The 13,710-nt window shown below is 43.5% G+C and overlaps 1 protein-coding gene across 2 annotated transcripts in view; it reads left to right on the forward strand.

Moving 5' to 3' along the window:
* The window catches only part of SPTBN1 (spectrin beta, non-erythrocytic 1), a 136,311-nt gene that overhangs the window by 30,605 nt on the left and 91,996 nt on the right, over nucleotides 1-13,710 (forward strand). For both annotated transcript variants that reach the window (XM_050894809.1, XM_050894810.1), the window contains exon 2: nucleotides 11,788-11,984. In XM_050894809.1, the coding sequence (XP_050750766.1) occupies nucleotides 11,837-11,984 (148 nt within the window). In that variant the 5' untranslated portion in view covers nucleotides 11,788-11,836. The remainder of the gene's footprint in view (nucleotides 1-11,787; nucleotides 11,985-13,710) is intronic.

Consider the following 13,710-nt stretch of genomic DNA (forward strand, 5'->3'; position numbering starts at 1 on the left):
GCTAATTCAAAACCTGCTGACTGCGTAGCAGGTTATTTCTTCCAGGCTGGCCCTTTAAATTGCTTCCATGGTCTGCCTGCCTGGCTGTGAAATATCGCTAATAAACAAAGCCCAGAACAAAAGGCTACACAACAAAACATCCTTTTCTCCCTAGGCGTCTCCCTGGGTGCGGTTTCCCACCACTGCTCTGCAGTTTGGAGGCAGAGTCAGAACAGCTTGGTCTCATTCTTCCTGCCCTGGAAGTTGTCATCAGGCGGCCTCCCCCGACCAGCACCTCCGAGGAGGGAGGAGGCGGCCTGTACACAGTCAGTCTTTCCTGAATTTCTCCTCCTTGGCTGAGAGTGATGGAGCCTTGCCCTGCCCTTAAATAAAAAGCTCCAACACAGAGGAGGTTTGTCTAGGTGTGAAGCAGTATGTCTTGAGACTGCTCCCTGTTTTTGTGTCCTCTCCCTCATAGACGTGCTTGGATTGCCAAGCCGTGAGCATGCTCAGCCTCCCACGGCTGCACCTTGTTCTGGCTGTGCCTCAACTCAGCATTGCGGCATGACCCAGGTGGGCGTCACATCCTCCTCCCTGTGGGAAGGAAACCAGGAGCTCCCGGGGATCCAGGGAAGCGAGAATGGCACAGAGCCTGGGCAGAGGTTCTGGTTCACTCCTCCTTGTCTGCAGGTTGAATGTATGTTGTTTGGGCTGGGACCTGTGTGTTGCCCTGTTTCTCCCCAGGAAGTAAGCCTGGACGTACAGCCACATCTCTTGGAGCGTGGTAGCCAGGTCCTATAGACTTCTTTCTTTCTTTAGCTTGAAGTAGTTGTTATACCCTGTTACATTCTCATTTTGTTCCTGTTTATCGAACATGTCTCAGTGCTTGAAGTGTTACTTTGGTCAAAAAGTAATTCTTTGCACCCCTTTTTTGTTCTGTCCATGTTAGCTTTATAGTGTTCCAGTAGCTGGGCAGCAACACTGGGAAATAGCATTTTGTATTCTCCGTACAGACTGTATCCTTGGTCTGTGCTCCTGACCTCCAGTGGTTCCAGTCGCAAAGTTGACTATGCACATGAATTAACTGTCAAAGAAGTTGGAAGATACGTTAATAACAAGGCTAGGAAGGGTGGGGTGTGGAAATGGAGAGGGAAAATAGAAGTGCAAGAGAGACAGCAGTTGGCTGGCTGAATCCTCAGGCCTGTTTACTTGGCAGCCCTCCTCCTGTAAGGAGGTCAGAGCTATCGCATCTCGGGTTCCCGGAGAGAGACAGCAGGAGGAGGAATATGCTCGCGCATGTAAGTGTGTTGATCCACTGTAGCCAGGTTTGAGTTAGCTTTTGCTTTCACATATTGCAAAGGCAGGCTCGGTTGTCCTCTCATTGCAAATGTTCTCTCATTGTAAATGTAATTCAGGGCTGTTTCTTCTGTATGACACCCTCTCGGTAGGAGTGAGAATTGAGGCAGAAACCTCCAGTTCTGGCTTTATGATTGAAGAAGACACGTTGCACAGCGTCTCTAGTCCCTCTCCCATCCCCAGAAACTTGGCTGTAGCTCTCTTCATTCGAATTAATATAACAGATGTAAACTTAAATCTATAAATTACATGGTCACACGTAGGCAATCACAGTATTTATGGAACAATCAAGTGACTTCTGAGTTTTACATTTTTTTCCTAAGAAATATTTCATTGCAGGTTACAGGCTAGCTAGACACTTCAGCTGGTGCTGTTTCCGTGATGCCTCTCAGCAGCCTGTGATGGGCTGGATCCCACCTGGCACTGCCAGTTTGCTGGAGCACTAGTTCTGGAGCACTGTCAAAATAAACAGCGATGTCGTCGAGGGCATTCAGGTTGTCTGGGACTTCCTGCCAAGTTAGGGTCATGGCTAGAGTCGAGATGTTAAGATTTTTCTGCTGTTCTTCGAGCGCAGACAGTGATGCCTTCATCCAAAGAAGAACCAAATGTCTGACAGACTTCAGACAGCGGGAGCGTCTCTGTTTTCAGTCTTTTACTGACATGCAGCTGGTTTCCGAAGCTTGGTGCTCTGTTTCTCGTAAGCTGGGTCATGAGAGAGTAGAGACCAGAAAATGGGAAACTCCTTTCCGAGGGTAACTGGTTTTTATTGGAACTCTGTTCTGCATGAGCACTTGAAAAATACTAGAAAAGACTTTTTGTTTTGTTCCACTGAAGAAAAAGGTAAATACCACTTTAGACAATTGCCCTGTATTTTCACATTCTTTTGGTGAAGGTCAACCCACAGATAGCTTCTAGAACATGGTAATACTAAATATTGTCCTTTAAATTCTCAGTGTCTGTGGAAGGAGGTTTTTTGGCAGTTTCTTTGGAAGCCTGTTGATAACTGTTAAAATAAGTCAGCTTTCCTTCCTGCCAGACCATGAGGCAAGATGTCCTAGGTGCCCTCCACCAGCTTAAAGACCCAGCATATTCATCCATGAGTCCTTTGAGCTGGATTCTTCAGAGGTGTTCGGAAAGCGCACCTTTACCTTCCTCCATGGTCAAGATTGAGAAGGGTCAAATGCTGAGGCTTTTAACAACATTTCAAGGTTGTTTGAAATCTCAATGCTCCTTTGAAACAAGGTCCTGTCTCCATGGCACATCTCAAAATCTGCTGGGGTAGGTGTCCATTCATAAATATGGAGACAGCAGATTTTCACTTCCTTGTCTCTTCTGTTGTAACTGTGAAACATCTGAATTGTGCTGAAGCTAAAGTGTGTCTCAGAATAAATGTTATCTTGACAGTGAGAGCCTGCGTAAGAAAGGGCCTTCCTGTAATTCTAGAAGGGACTGAGCTGACCTGGAGCCTTTTCGATTCCAGCTCCAGTTGATTTCCTCTTGTTGACTTCATGCGACTTACAACTATGAGCGCCCTTTGTGGTGTATATGGCGAACATATTGTTAAGCCAGCCTACTCATATTTTTAATCACTTCTGGTAACTTAACACCATCAGAAGGTTTTTGCTATTATTTTATTTATCAAAAAGTTCAGGCAATTCCATAGTCAAAATTTTCTCCACAAGTGTTTTATAGTAAAATAAGTATGTAGGCTGTAAAAGTTGAAGGGCTCTTGACCTGCTGACAATCATATTCCTCAGAAAAAGTAGTGGCATGCCAACTGTTCATTGCAGATGACCCTACAGATCAGTGTGCACAGGTGCACAAGCACGTATTACTTGTCTCGTAAAGCCCTAAGAACATTCGGGATGCTATTCCAGTCAGTGTCCAGAATATAGTCCCTGATTTTGCTGCTCATTTTTCACTTTTCAGTTTCAAAGAGACCAGCTGCATTTGCTTTTGGATGGTCAAGCACCCGAACAAGTCTGCAAAGTTTGCATAGCAGGTTTGGCAGATTTATTTAAAACTTGCAAACTGGCACCTGAATTTTACTTCATGGGAATATTTTCATTGGGCCTAGGCTTTGTAAAAGGTACCTTCTGGATGGTTACCCTATGTAGAAATGCAGCTTTTTCTGAAAATGGGTGGGGAGTCTATTAACTGGGGTATAGAAATTAACAAATGATAGATGCAGGAATGGAGCTGGGTAGAGAAACTGTAGAGCAGAGCTGATGAGCTAGTCCCCCAGGTTTTTTCCAGCTAAACCATTTGCGTAGCGGGACACTCCCGGATATCCTCATAATTCAACAGGCTGCCTTTAAATGACTTAGAAAAGATGCTATGAACGTGGTGAAAGTGTTTTTTAAAAGCAGTTGACTCAGAGCTGCACAAATTGAAAGCTATGGGAATTTCTTTATTGACTGAATTAGAAGCAGAAAATAGGATGACGGGTTTTAGAAAATGCCCAGTTGATGTTTCACAAGATGAGCTTTTGGACGCTGAGTTGCATCTCTTTTGGCCACATTGGATATAAAGGTGGCTTGTGAGATTGAGTGAAGCCGTATTTAATCCATGGACCTCACTTGAGCAGCAGCCATGGACTAGCTTGTGATGTACTTATTTGAGCTGAACCTTACTCTTACAAAACTATTAAATTGCATTTAGCCCTGACTCAGCTTGTATAAACCTTGCCCAGCAGTGATCGTTGAAGGAGAACCGTAAGGAAAGAGGTTGAGTACTCTGTGTTTTGTTTAAAAACTGAACGAGGAGGTTGTATTCTTTAAGCCTGGGACTGGCACTCACAGTATGTGGAGTTTTATTAACACAATACTCATGCGTGTTATGTACCTCTGTGAGTAACTCAGTGCAGACTGTGCCACCATCCAGTCTCTGTCTGGATCCCCGCAGACTTTCCCTTTCGGTAGAGATGGAAGAATATCTCTCACTAGAAGCGTGCTAATGGCTGATTACCAGGGCCCTCCCCACCTCCCTCCCCTTAGCAGCTTGACAAAATGTGTTTTACATTCTTCAAGTGGTGAGGGGAAAAGGAAGGGCAGTCCCAGAAGGGACTTGGTGCTTACTCCACCCTTAAGTGTTATGTGTGGTAGTGTTCAGTTCTGCTTCATTTTTGTACCCCTCTTTATTAACTTCTTTCAAAAAACTGCCACTTTTTACCTAAAACATCTCAGTTTTTTTCTGGTTTAGTCTTTTCATGGTTTGTATATCGTTGGTGGAGGGCCATGGGCTTCTCTAGAGGACGGTTCAGAGGCAATATCTAATCTGGGATGCTCCATAGGGAAATGTAGGAACTGAGAGTGTCTCACCCCACAACTCCTATTATGTGTGTGATCTCAGATGAAACCAGTATGAAGCCTTCCCCACCACCCCCTTTCTGGTTTTAGGAGGCTCTTCAAATAATGTTGGCACGTTATGGGTCGCATCCTCGGCTGGGTGGAGCTACCTCAGATTACAGAGGATAAATTTGGACCCTATATATTAATTAATTTATTCTAGAGTCTACAGGAAAAAATGTTGGAGTCCAGATTTGCTGGGTAATGGATGAGAAACTGGGTGAAATTTTGTAGCTTTAAATGTGGAGAGAATCAGGCTAGAAGATTTTTAATGGTCCTTGCTGGAACTGAAAGGTTTGAAATAGAGATGTGGTTCGGGTTTACTAACTTTTTTTTCAGTCGTTATTAGTTCCTCTGTGCTCTTGACTGGGATGCTGGGCGCCTAGTTGTACGCGCTGCATTTGCTGAACCAGTTTGAATCTTTGTCCTGTGCGTTGCAGATGTTGGTCGAGGGTGCGTAACAGTCACCCTTGCTGAAAACGTGGATTTCCAGTAAAGTGAGCTGTATTTTTGTTTACAGTGAACAGCGCAAACACTTTTTGAAGTTGTTTCAATGCTTATGTAATACGTACCAGTCTCCCAGCTAGAGCGTGATATCCTGGGGACCTCAGAAGAAAAATAAGAGCCTGTAAACCACTCTTAACTCCCTGGTTGCTGGCTTTCACATGATGGGTTATCTGAGATGTGGGAAGTAGACCTCACTCATGAAGGACGGGCTGCATGATTTTAATGACCTTTGCACACTTTTCCAGCCTGTATTGGGAATAAAGAGGCTTCAGTCTTGCTTTGTTTGTGCATTCCTGAAGTGTCTGTGCCCTACACACTGATTGTGGCATTTGACTCCCCGGTAGCACAGCCTGTCCACCCCTTTCCTATGACCTTTCAGGGTGCTTTCAGCTCTCGGCCTCCACATCCCAGAGCATGGACAGCCAGAGGAGTCAGCAGCAGAAAGTGGGTTGACTCAGGAAGCAAGCAGGAAAGCAGAGACGAAATACATGGAGCACTCTTGGGTTGGAAAATGCAGAAACAGTGTGGTTCTGTTTGTTGAAGGAAAGCTGGGATTGGGAGCCAGACCCTACACGCAAAAGAGAGAGTGAGGATGTTGGAGGTCAAGGGAGTTAAAGCCTTGGTGTATTAGTACTTTTATTATTTTACAGTTGGTTTAGCAGCTGAAACAACAAGCCAAAATGTAAGCAATTGTGTTGGCCATGCTGCCCTGTCAGGACAGGGGAAGCTTGCTTCTCTAAAGACCACGTTGCAGTTCACGTAACACGAAGCAGTGGTCTCTGGGCTGAGTATGAGACAGGCTGGAAACCAGCTCCTTAGACTTCAGGTTAAGAAGTGGGTGGAATTGAGACATGCATTTTCCAGTCTTTGTAAGGTTTATGCACAGGACTTTGCTTTTTCAGTTCAGGTGTTCTGTAGAGTTCTGAGTTTCTAACTAGTATTTTTTAAATACTTGCAGAATGTGACTTGTGGGGGTGTTTGAATACATATGTCATTTTGCATACAGCCTTGAGCTTCTCCAAAGGTGTCTCTATTGACCTGTGATCAGGCCAGTTTCCTTTCTGTGGAAGCTAAGGGGAGAATCTCACCCTGATGAGGAGACAAGATGTGGCTGGATGCTGGGAGCTCAGAAGAATTTCCAGCTTAAATATGGGTTTAAAATGACATTTTAAAAAATACTAAATGTCTGTTGTGCTGCTGTTAGGAGGGAGCTGAATATTGCTCAGAATAAATACAAAGTTCGCTTACATCTTAACTAGATCTTCTCCTTTTAGTAATAATAATTACTCTAAAGTGAATTTGTGGCTAAAGAGCTGGACTAATTACCCTGGTCTGAGTCATCAGTAGGAGAGAAGCAGTACAGACCGGGAGTGAAAGTATCCGGAGGTGGAAGTCCTGCAAAAAGGGTAATTGAATCGGTTTCTGCGCTCGTCCAGCCTTCGTTTCAGAGAGGGCTACCAGAAAGGAGGTGGTTTGTAATTTTGGTTTCTTTGATGTACATATCTGATATGTAGGAAATGGAGAGAGACCATTCTCTTTATTACAGTGGTTGTGCTCATACTTGTCTCTGGACCCATGTGGTCTAGTAACCTAGAGATGGAAATGTCTGTATCCCATTTTCAGTCCTCTCAGCCATTCAGTCATATACAATTTATCTTAACTGTCAGAAAAACTGTGATAGGTTGAACTGTGCGTTAGCCAGGGAATAGTCTATTTATATAAGTAATGAGACCATTTGGGGATTGCTGTTCAAAATATATTTTCTTCAATCATAACACCATAAAAACCTCTTGACAATCCTTAGATAGTAAGAGTAACGTGAAACTAACTACAGCTTAGAATGTTTCATGGAAGAATAGTAACTCTTGAAAAAATAATGTTTACTTTATAGATAAATGTAACCATTAGGAAGTAATTCCAGATGTGTGGTTATGGCAGAATTTTAGTGATTATAGTCTTAGCCTGTTTAGTGAATTACATTATTGCATTTAAAAGCAGCCAATGAATTTTTTTAAAATGAATTAATTTTTCAGATGGTCTGAATAAAACTGTTTATTTTCTATTATCTGAGAAACAAACAGAGCAGAATCTGGTTTATTTATGAAAGTAAATACAAAAGGTCTGACCCCTGGATATTGCCTTTGAAAATTGTCTGAGAAAACGCTCTTCCTGGTAGCTTGATTCTTCAAGCCATTTCTTCTTTTTGAAGACAATGCCAACCCCCCCGCCCTCAAATTAGGCAATATATTTTAAATAATCCTTTGAAATGAAATGGTTGGATCTCTTTAATCTCATGAGGTCTTCTAGTATTGTATCAAGTGTAGAAGGCAGTAGAGTGTTATATTTTATCAATGAAGACAGAAGTTTTCAAATTTACGAAACCTTTCTTTGCCCATCGGGGTGGGTCTGTGCTGCGTATTTTGGGGACTGGAGCAGTTGCATGCTATTTATTGGTTCACCCATGTGCTTGCTTATCCCTGTAATTGCCTGCTAATATCTCCAAGGCCCGGGTGCGCACAGCACTGGCATGTAAGTTAGGAGGACGTGGACTAGCTGAGAAATCCCAATGCCTGTTTTCTCGGTTTTTAAGCCCTATATAAAGGCCGCTTAGAGTCCGTGTCTGAATTGTGAACGGTAATGAAGTTGGGACCTGCCATGTCTAAAATGTCTTGTTATCATCAGTATGCTTGCGTTTATCAAATTCTGAGAATGGTTCGGCTGGGAGTCCTCTGTATTAAGACTGCTCAGAACGTTGACAGCTGAAATGCATGTTACATTTGGCTCTCCACAGAAAACATTGTTCCTTTATTAGGTTGGTATTTCAGCTTAAAGCCAGGCCAGGATGTTTAAATTACAAAGGTTGTTTCTGCTGGAACGTGGGCTTTCTTCTGTCGCTGTGCTTTCTGCTTGTGCTACATATTCTATAGTGATTTCTTGCAAGGGTGTTAGTGGGCGCTTTGCGCATGAGTGGAGAGTGCTTCAGTAAGCTAATGGTACACAATACAACTGTCTCCTGCTTTGTGCTGACTACAGTCAATAAAACAAATCTGTACTCACAAAGTACTCGTTGAAATCATCCAGCAGTGGAGGTCTGACCAAATAAAATTACTGTATTGAGCAGCAGTTAGTGCAAGTAACATGTCAGGCTTAAGTATGTAAATACATGTTACATGTATGCTTATGTTATATACACACACACAGATTTTTTTTTTCAGCATATGTCTTTGAAGTGCAGGGCTAATTTTATGGATGACAGATTGCACTCGAGGTCGTTAATAGTGAACTCTGCTACATCAAGAGCTCCAGAAAAATTCTGAAACGTTTTTCCCCCATTACTCTCTGGGCAGTTGCAGACAGTGCTGGTGTTTCTGTTTGTCAAACAGGGACATCCATAACTTAGAAACAAGATTTGCTGTTGTAGCTCAGCCCATCTGCAGGATCTCCATTTCTGTAGTAAGAAGCCTGGAGGTTTCTGCTGGAGCTTGTTTATCTTCCCTCCCTCTTCCCGGAGGCACCAAGGGGTTGTGCTGGACCAGAGCTGCAGCAGGAGTCTTAAGAAAAATTGTCTTTCAGCACAGGCTTAAGGCGGTGGTTGCACATTACATAGCTGGGTCTTTCTTTGGAAGAAGGCAGGGCAGCTTATTTCAGTTAGGATTCAATTGTGTTATCCTCACCTCACCACAGAAGTGCTTGGCTGCAAGGTACTTATTTTTATCACTGCAGTGTGTGTCTGCTACCAGTCTCTGCTGTCCCTGTGTCGTTGAGCCTCATCCCAGAAAAGGGAGCTTGATGTCAGCCGGTGAAAGAGGCACAGCTTTTATTTTCAGTGTCTCTACAGAATCGGAACAAGGATGCAAGTTTTCTGGCCCTATAGGTGTGGGATAACAGGCCCATTTTGTGCTCAGTTTAGCTTTATCTGGGATATATTTTGCTTGCGTGATGCTCAAGAAGGGTAAGAGAAGTGATAAAGCACAAGTTGTGGTTGAATTTATTCCAGATCCAGTTATGCGTACATCTAAACAGAGATGATACAGAAATAAATGAAATCCGATGGCTTGTAGCATCTATACTAAATTAGCATGTCGCTGCATCCTGCTTTTAGGGTCACTGCTGCTATTTTTATAGTTTGAGCTGCTGCTTTTCCAGTGGCACGTTTTTTCTTCTTTGGGCACTGATGAATATAGAAAGCTGAAGAGATTGAAACTGATGCTGTAGAACAGTCTGAGTACACTTGTTGTTTATACCACAGTTACTCCATGGATTTAATTGGAATTAACCCTGATTTCTGCCTGTGTACAGGAATCAAGGGGAGGCTTTTGTCCAGGCTTGCTGCTAGATGAGGATCAGCTGGTGAATGCTGTGCAGAAATGTTTCGTGTGGGACTTAATCCTTTCCCCGGTCTTTGCTCCATCCTTTTGTTTGTTTGTAGCGGCAGAAGCCGGCCAGCCAGCCGAGGAAGGACCCATCCATCCCCAGAGCTCCCTGCTGGAAGATGTCAGCCTAGGCGTGTGCAACAAAGGAGTATCATTTTAAAGACCTTTCCCAGAGCAAGTTTTCTTCATATTCTTTCAGTCTGTTGGCAGCTTAGCATAAGCAAAGCCATTTCTTCCCACCTTCTGTGAATGTCGAATCGCTCACAAACAGGCTTTGGTAACAGCATCTCATGTAACAGCCTCAAGTGTGGCTTGTTTCCCATTTCTGTGCAGAACGAAGGGATTATTTGTAATATATGAGGAGCCTTCTCATCTGTGGGTGGGGAATAGGAGAAAGTCAACCTGGCCTTTTTATTCTAGGACCGTCTGGAAAATTAATGTGTCTAGGTGCGCAAGCAGTGATAGTAAATACGTTGTTTTTCCCCTGTGAGCTGGATTGATGTCAGCTGCAGGATATCCACGTTTTTTGGACTGACTGTGGGCCTGTTAAAGCCATCCCCTTCCCCTCCCGCAGGGCTGTGGCGGGAGGAGATGCTGCTGTGCCGTGCCCTGCTCCCCTGTGTCAGTAGGTGGCACCAGATGGCCGGGTCAGGCGGGGAGGGTGGCCGGGTGGCTGGAGCCCGCTCCGCCACTCGCCCTGGGCTTGTCCCCTCTCCGCCACTCGCCCTGGGCTTGTCACCTCTCCGCTAGCTGATAATGCGGCGGTGACAGGTGAGCTCTGTGCTGCCAGGTACTCCTACCACAGCCGACCTCCCGGAGGAAAACACCCGTGCGTCTGCTGTGGCTGTCGGTCTCGGGGACCGCGGTGAGCTCAGGGAATGGAAACCGCTTGGCCGGGGTCTCAGCCTGGGCTGGGCTCACCAGGTTCTTGGAGGGAAGCGCCGGGCCTGACTCTGCAGCTTGTACGCAACGTAAAAGGAGCAGCATTTGTCAAGGAGCTCCAGGCTGTGACCCCTTGTCTGTTTTGCTATTTTAAACAGCACAGGGGCTGAGAGCTCACAGGAGTGAGAGCAGAAGGAAACAAACAGATGCATCCACAAAATGAGATTTTTCTCAGATGCTCTCCTAAGTCTTCCTGTAATGTGACTGTTTCTATTAAAACCTAGTCATGCCCCCTTTCCCAAATATTTAACTGCATTTTTTATAACTATTATATTTCTATAAAGGTGAATTGTGTGTTTGCTCTTCAGGGTCAGCACTGACTTTGGAGGGATTGGGTTAAGGAGGGTGCAGCACAGCCGCTACTTCGCCCCCAGTGATGTCGAGAGCTTTGGATCCACACTCCCAGGCCAACGGCTGTTCCTGCAGGGTTCACAATCTCTAGTTTAGCAGCCATTTATAACCTCCCTCGTCTTCCCCTAGAAGAGGTGTTAGGCTCTTTTATTTTTAGTGCTGATAAGTACATGCAAATTCTGATTAGAAAATGGTATGAATATGCTCACAGCATCCGACTGCCTGAAGGAGGAGAACCTCATGTAAAGAGTTGCGTTGATGGGCTACCATTTTGTTGCTAGGGAGAGTTCAAAGCAATGCATCAGTTAGTTGTTTTTATCTTAGTTCATAAATAAATTCCCAGGACCGGTCACAAAGTCAGCATTTGCATGTGAAGAAAGAAATGTTTCTTCAGATCTATGTTAAAAGGCTTCTGCTGGTCAAATGCTTATGTGACTTTTCAAGCATTTGCATTTTTTTCATCAGAATTTGCACCATTTTGTAAAGGTGTTGAGGTTGTCTTTGCACTTCAGGTTTTTCTTAGCTGAGTTATCCGTGGCTCCATATGCTTTAGTCAACATTCACAGATTTATAAAGCTGACAGGCTTATTTTGAAAATAACAATTGTGAAAGTATCTTACTGCACTGTTTCATACATGTTCCACTTTGTGCGGAGTTGAACATGACAATTCTGCATATGTGTGTGCAGCAAAACTACTGGCTTGAAATCTTGCTTGTGTGAAGTACTTAAATTTTTTTTTTTTTTGTAAGAAGACTTGGTGAGTTCAGTTGCTTTCTGAAGGACTGGTTGGTATCTAACGTGTCCTTGAGCTTGTGCCCAGGCTTCCAGTAGGAGTCATTGATTTTTGAAACCAGAAGTCTCGAGCTTGAATTTTACTACTTCTAATATATGTATATTGTCTAAATTATTATTATGTATTTTTCTTTTACAGAGGTTTTTAAGAAGAATCTGATGGTGAGAATAGGTTAAGAAGACTCAGGATGACGACAACAGTAGCGACAGATTATGACAATATTGAAATCCAACAGCAGTACAGCGATGTCAACAACCGCTGGGATGTCGATGACTGGGACAATGAAAATAGTTCTGCTCGACTGTTTGAACGATCCCGCATCAAGGCCCTAGCTGGTAAGCACTCATCACATGAGCAAAACTCTGGTGCTGTATGTATGTGATAGTACGGGATACTGTCTGTCTTCAGTGCCTGCACCTTGTCGGTAAACTAGAGCTGAAACTTTCTTGAGGTCAAGTGCAGTTTGACCGAACAATTTTTGAGATTGTTTCATCCGTTGACCTCAGTGGGACATGATGGTCTCATGTTGCTTTGCAGGATGTGCTCATACGTGACATTTTGCAAACACTTGGCTGTTCAGATTTACTATGAACACTTCTTTGGTGTAAGCACAGGAGAGCAGAGATTTCATCAGTGTATCTTTTTCTTTTTTTTTTTTTTTTTTTTTTTTTTTAATTAGAAGTTTGTACTGACTGTTTCTCACCTCATCAGTCTCATCAGATAGTAACCATTTTGGCTGGGTATTCAAATTGTTTTGATGGAGTTTCTGTGATTGGCAATGATGTTGGTTTCCAGATTTGGAAAAAATCAGAAGGATAAAAAAATTCTGCTTCAAAATATCTTCATTTGGAGGTGTTCAAAACATCTCACCTGTCCTGAAATGGAAGAATGTGGTAGATGGAGATAGTTGTCATTTAGTAAATAATGCTGAAACTACAAATTTTTCTGAAGAAGTAGAGCTTCTGAAATACATGCTGTCTTCTGCTGAATTACGCTCTCATCAGCAGAGAAATGAAATTTGATTGGGTCTTTTTTTTTTTTTAAAACATTTGATTATTGCGTATTAAAGGCTGTACATTAACCAAAGTTGTTTATGCAGCAAGGAGATTATGTCATGTCCTCTCAGCTCTGAGGCATTGCCCTGCAAAGCAATTTTTATGCGTTCTGTAAATCATTTCCTGACTCTTATGGTAGCATGCCCACATTCCTGACCTCTGAACAAAATGCCTCAGTAGCGTGGGACATACTGTAAGCATGGAAAACAGCTCAAAATATGCTGAGCTTTCTGCTAGTGAAATTTTAGTTACAAGGACGGTTTTAAACCCAACACTTTATAATGTGTTGAAGCAGGTTTTATTAAATGAACCATACCGAGACAAAGGTATCATCTGTTTTCATTTGTGATTCTGATGAGACTGACTCCGGAGCGCAGCGTGCCCTTTCTCCTCTTGATGCCGGCCGTGGGAGTTCATTAGATGCAGAACACCTTTACATGTCGGGCACAGGGCAGGATCAGGTTTGGAGCTGAGCAACAGGGAAATAAAGTAGTTCACGCAGATGGGCAGAGAGCAGATCGTATAGCTCTTACTGAGGGTGGAAGTCCTATCGACTTAATGGAACTGCCTGCAGAAAGGCTGTGTACTAAAGCTTGCTATCTTTAGAAGACTTTTAATTATAGCACTTCTCATCACAGTGTGCGTTTTGAAATTACAGGTAAAATGCCTGACCTGGAACAGGGCTGTGCAAAGTGGGGTCAGAAGCAGCCTCACTGATGCCTATGGTGGTAGCTTGGTGGTAGATGAGAAGAATCTTGACTTGGATTTTTTTTTAATAGTTTGATCTTGTTTGAGGAAGAAACTGTATTTTACTCCTGCTGCATTAGTGGTTGTAGGTTACATTATATTCCTTGGGTGGGAAGTGCTTTTACTACAAAGCTCATTAGCTGCATTTGGGTCCCAGATCTAGCCTTTACTGCAGTTGGTTGTTCTACTTACTTTTATGGCAAGCAGAGCTCCCCAGCTGAGTAATGAATAATAAACATGAAACTCTTATTTCAAGGAG

This window comes from Gymnogyps californianus, chromosome 3 (assembly GCF_018139145.2).
Source record: "Gymnogyps californianus isolate 813 chromosome 3, ASM1813914v2, whole genome shotgun sequence".
Taxonomy (NCBI): domain Eukaryota; kingdom Metazoa; phylum Chordata; class Aves; order Accipitriformes; family Cathartidae; genus Gymnogyps; species Gymnogyps californianus.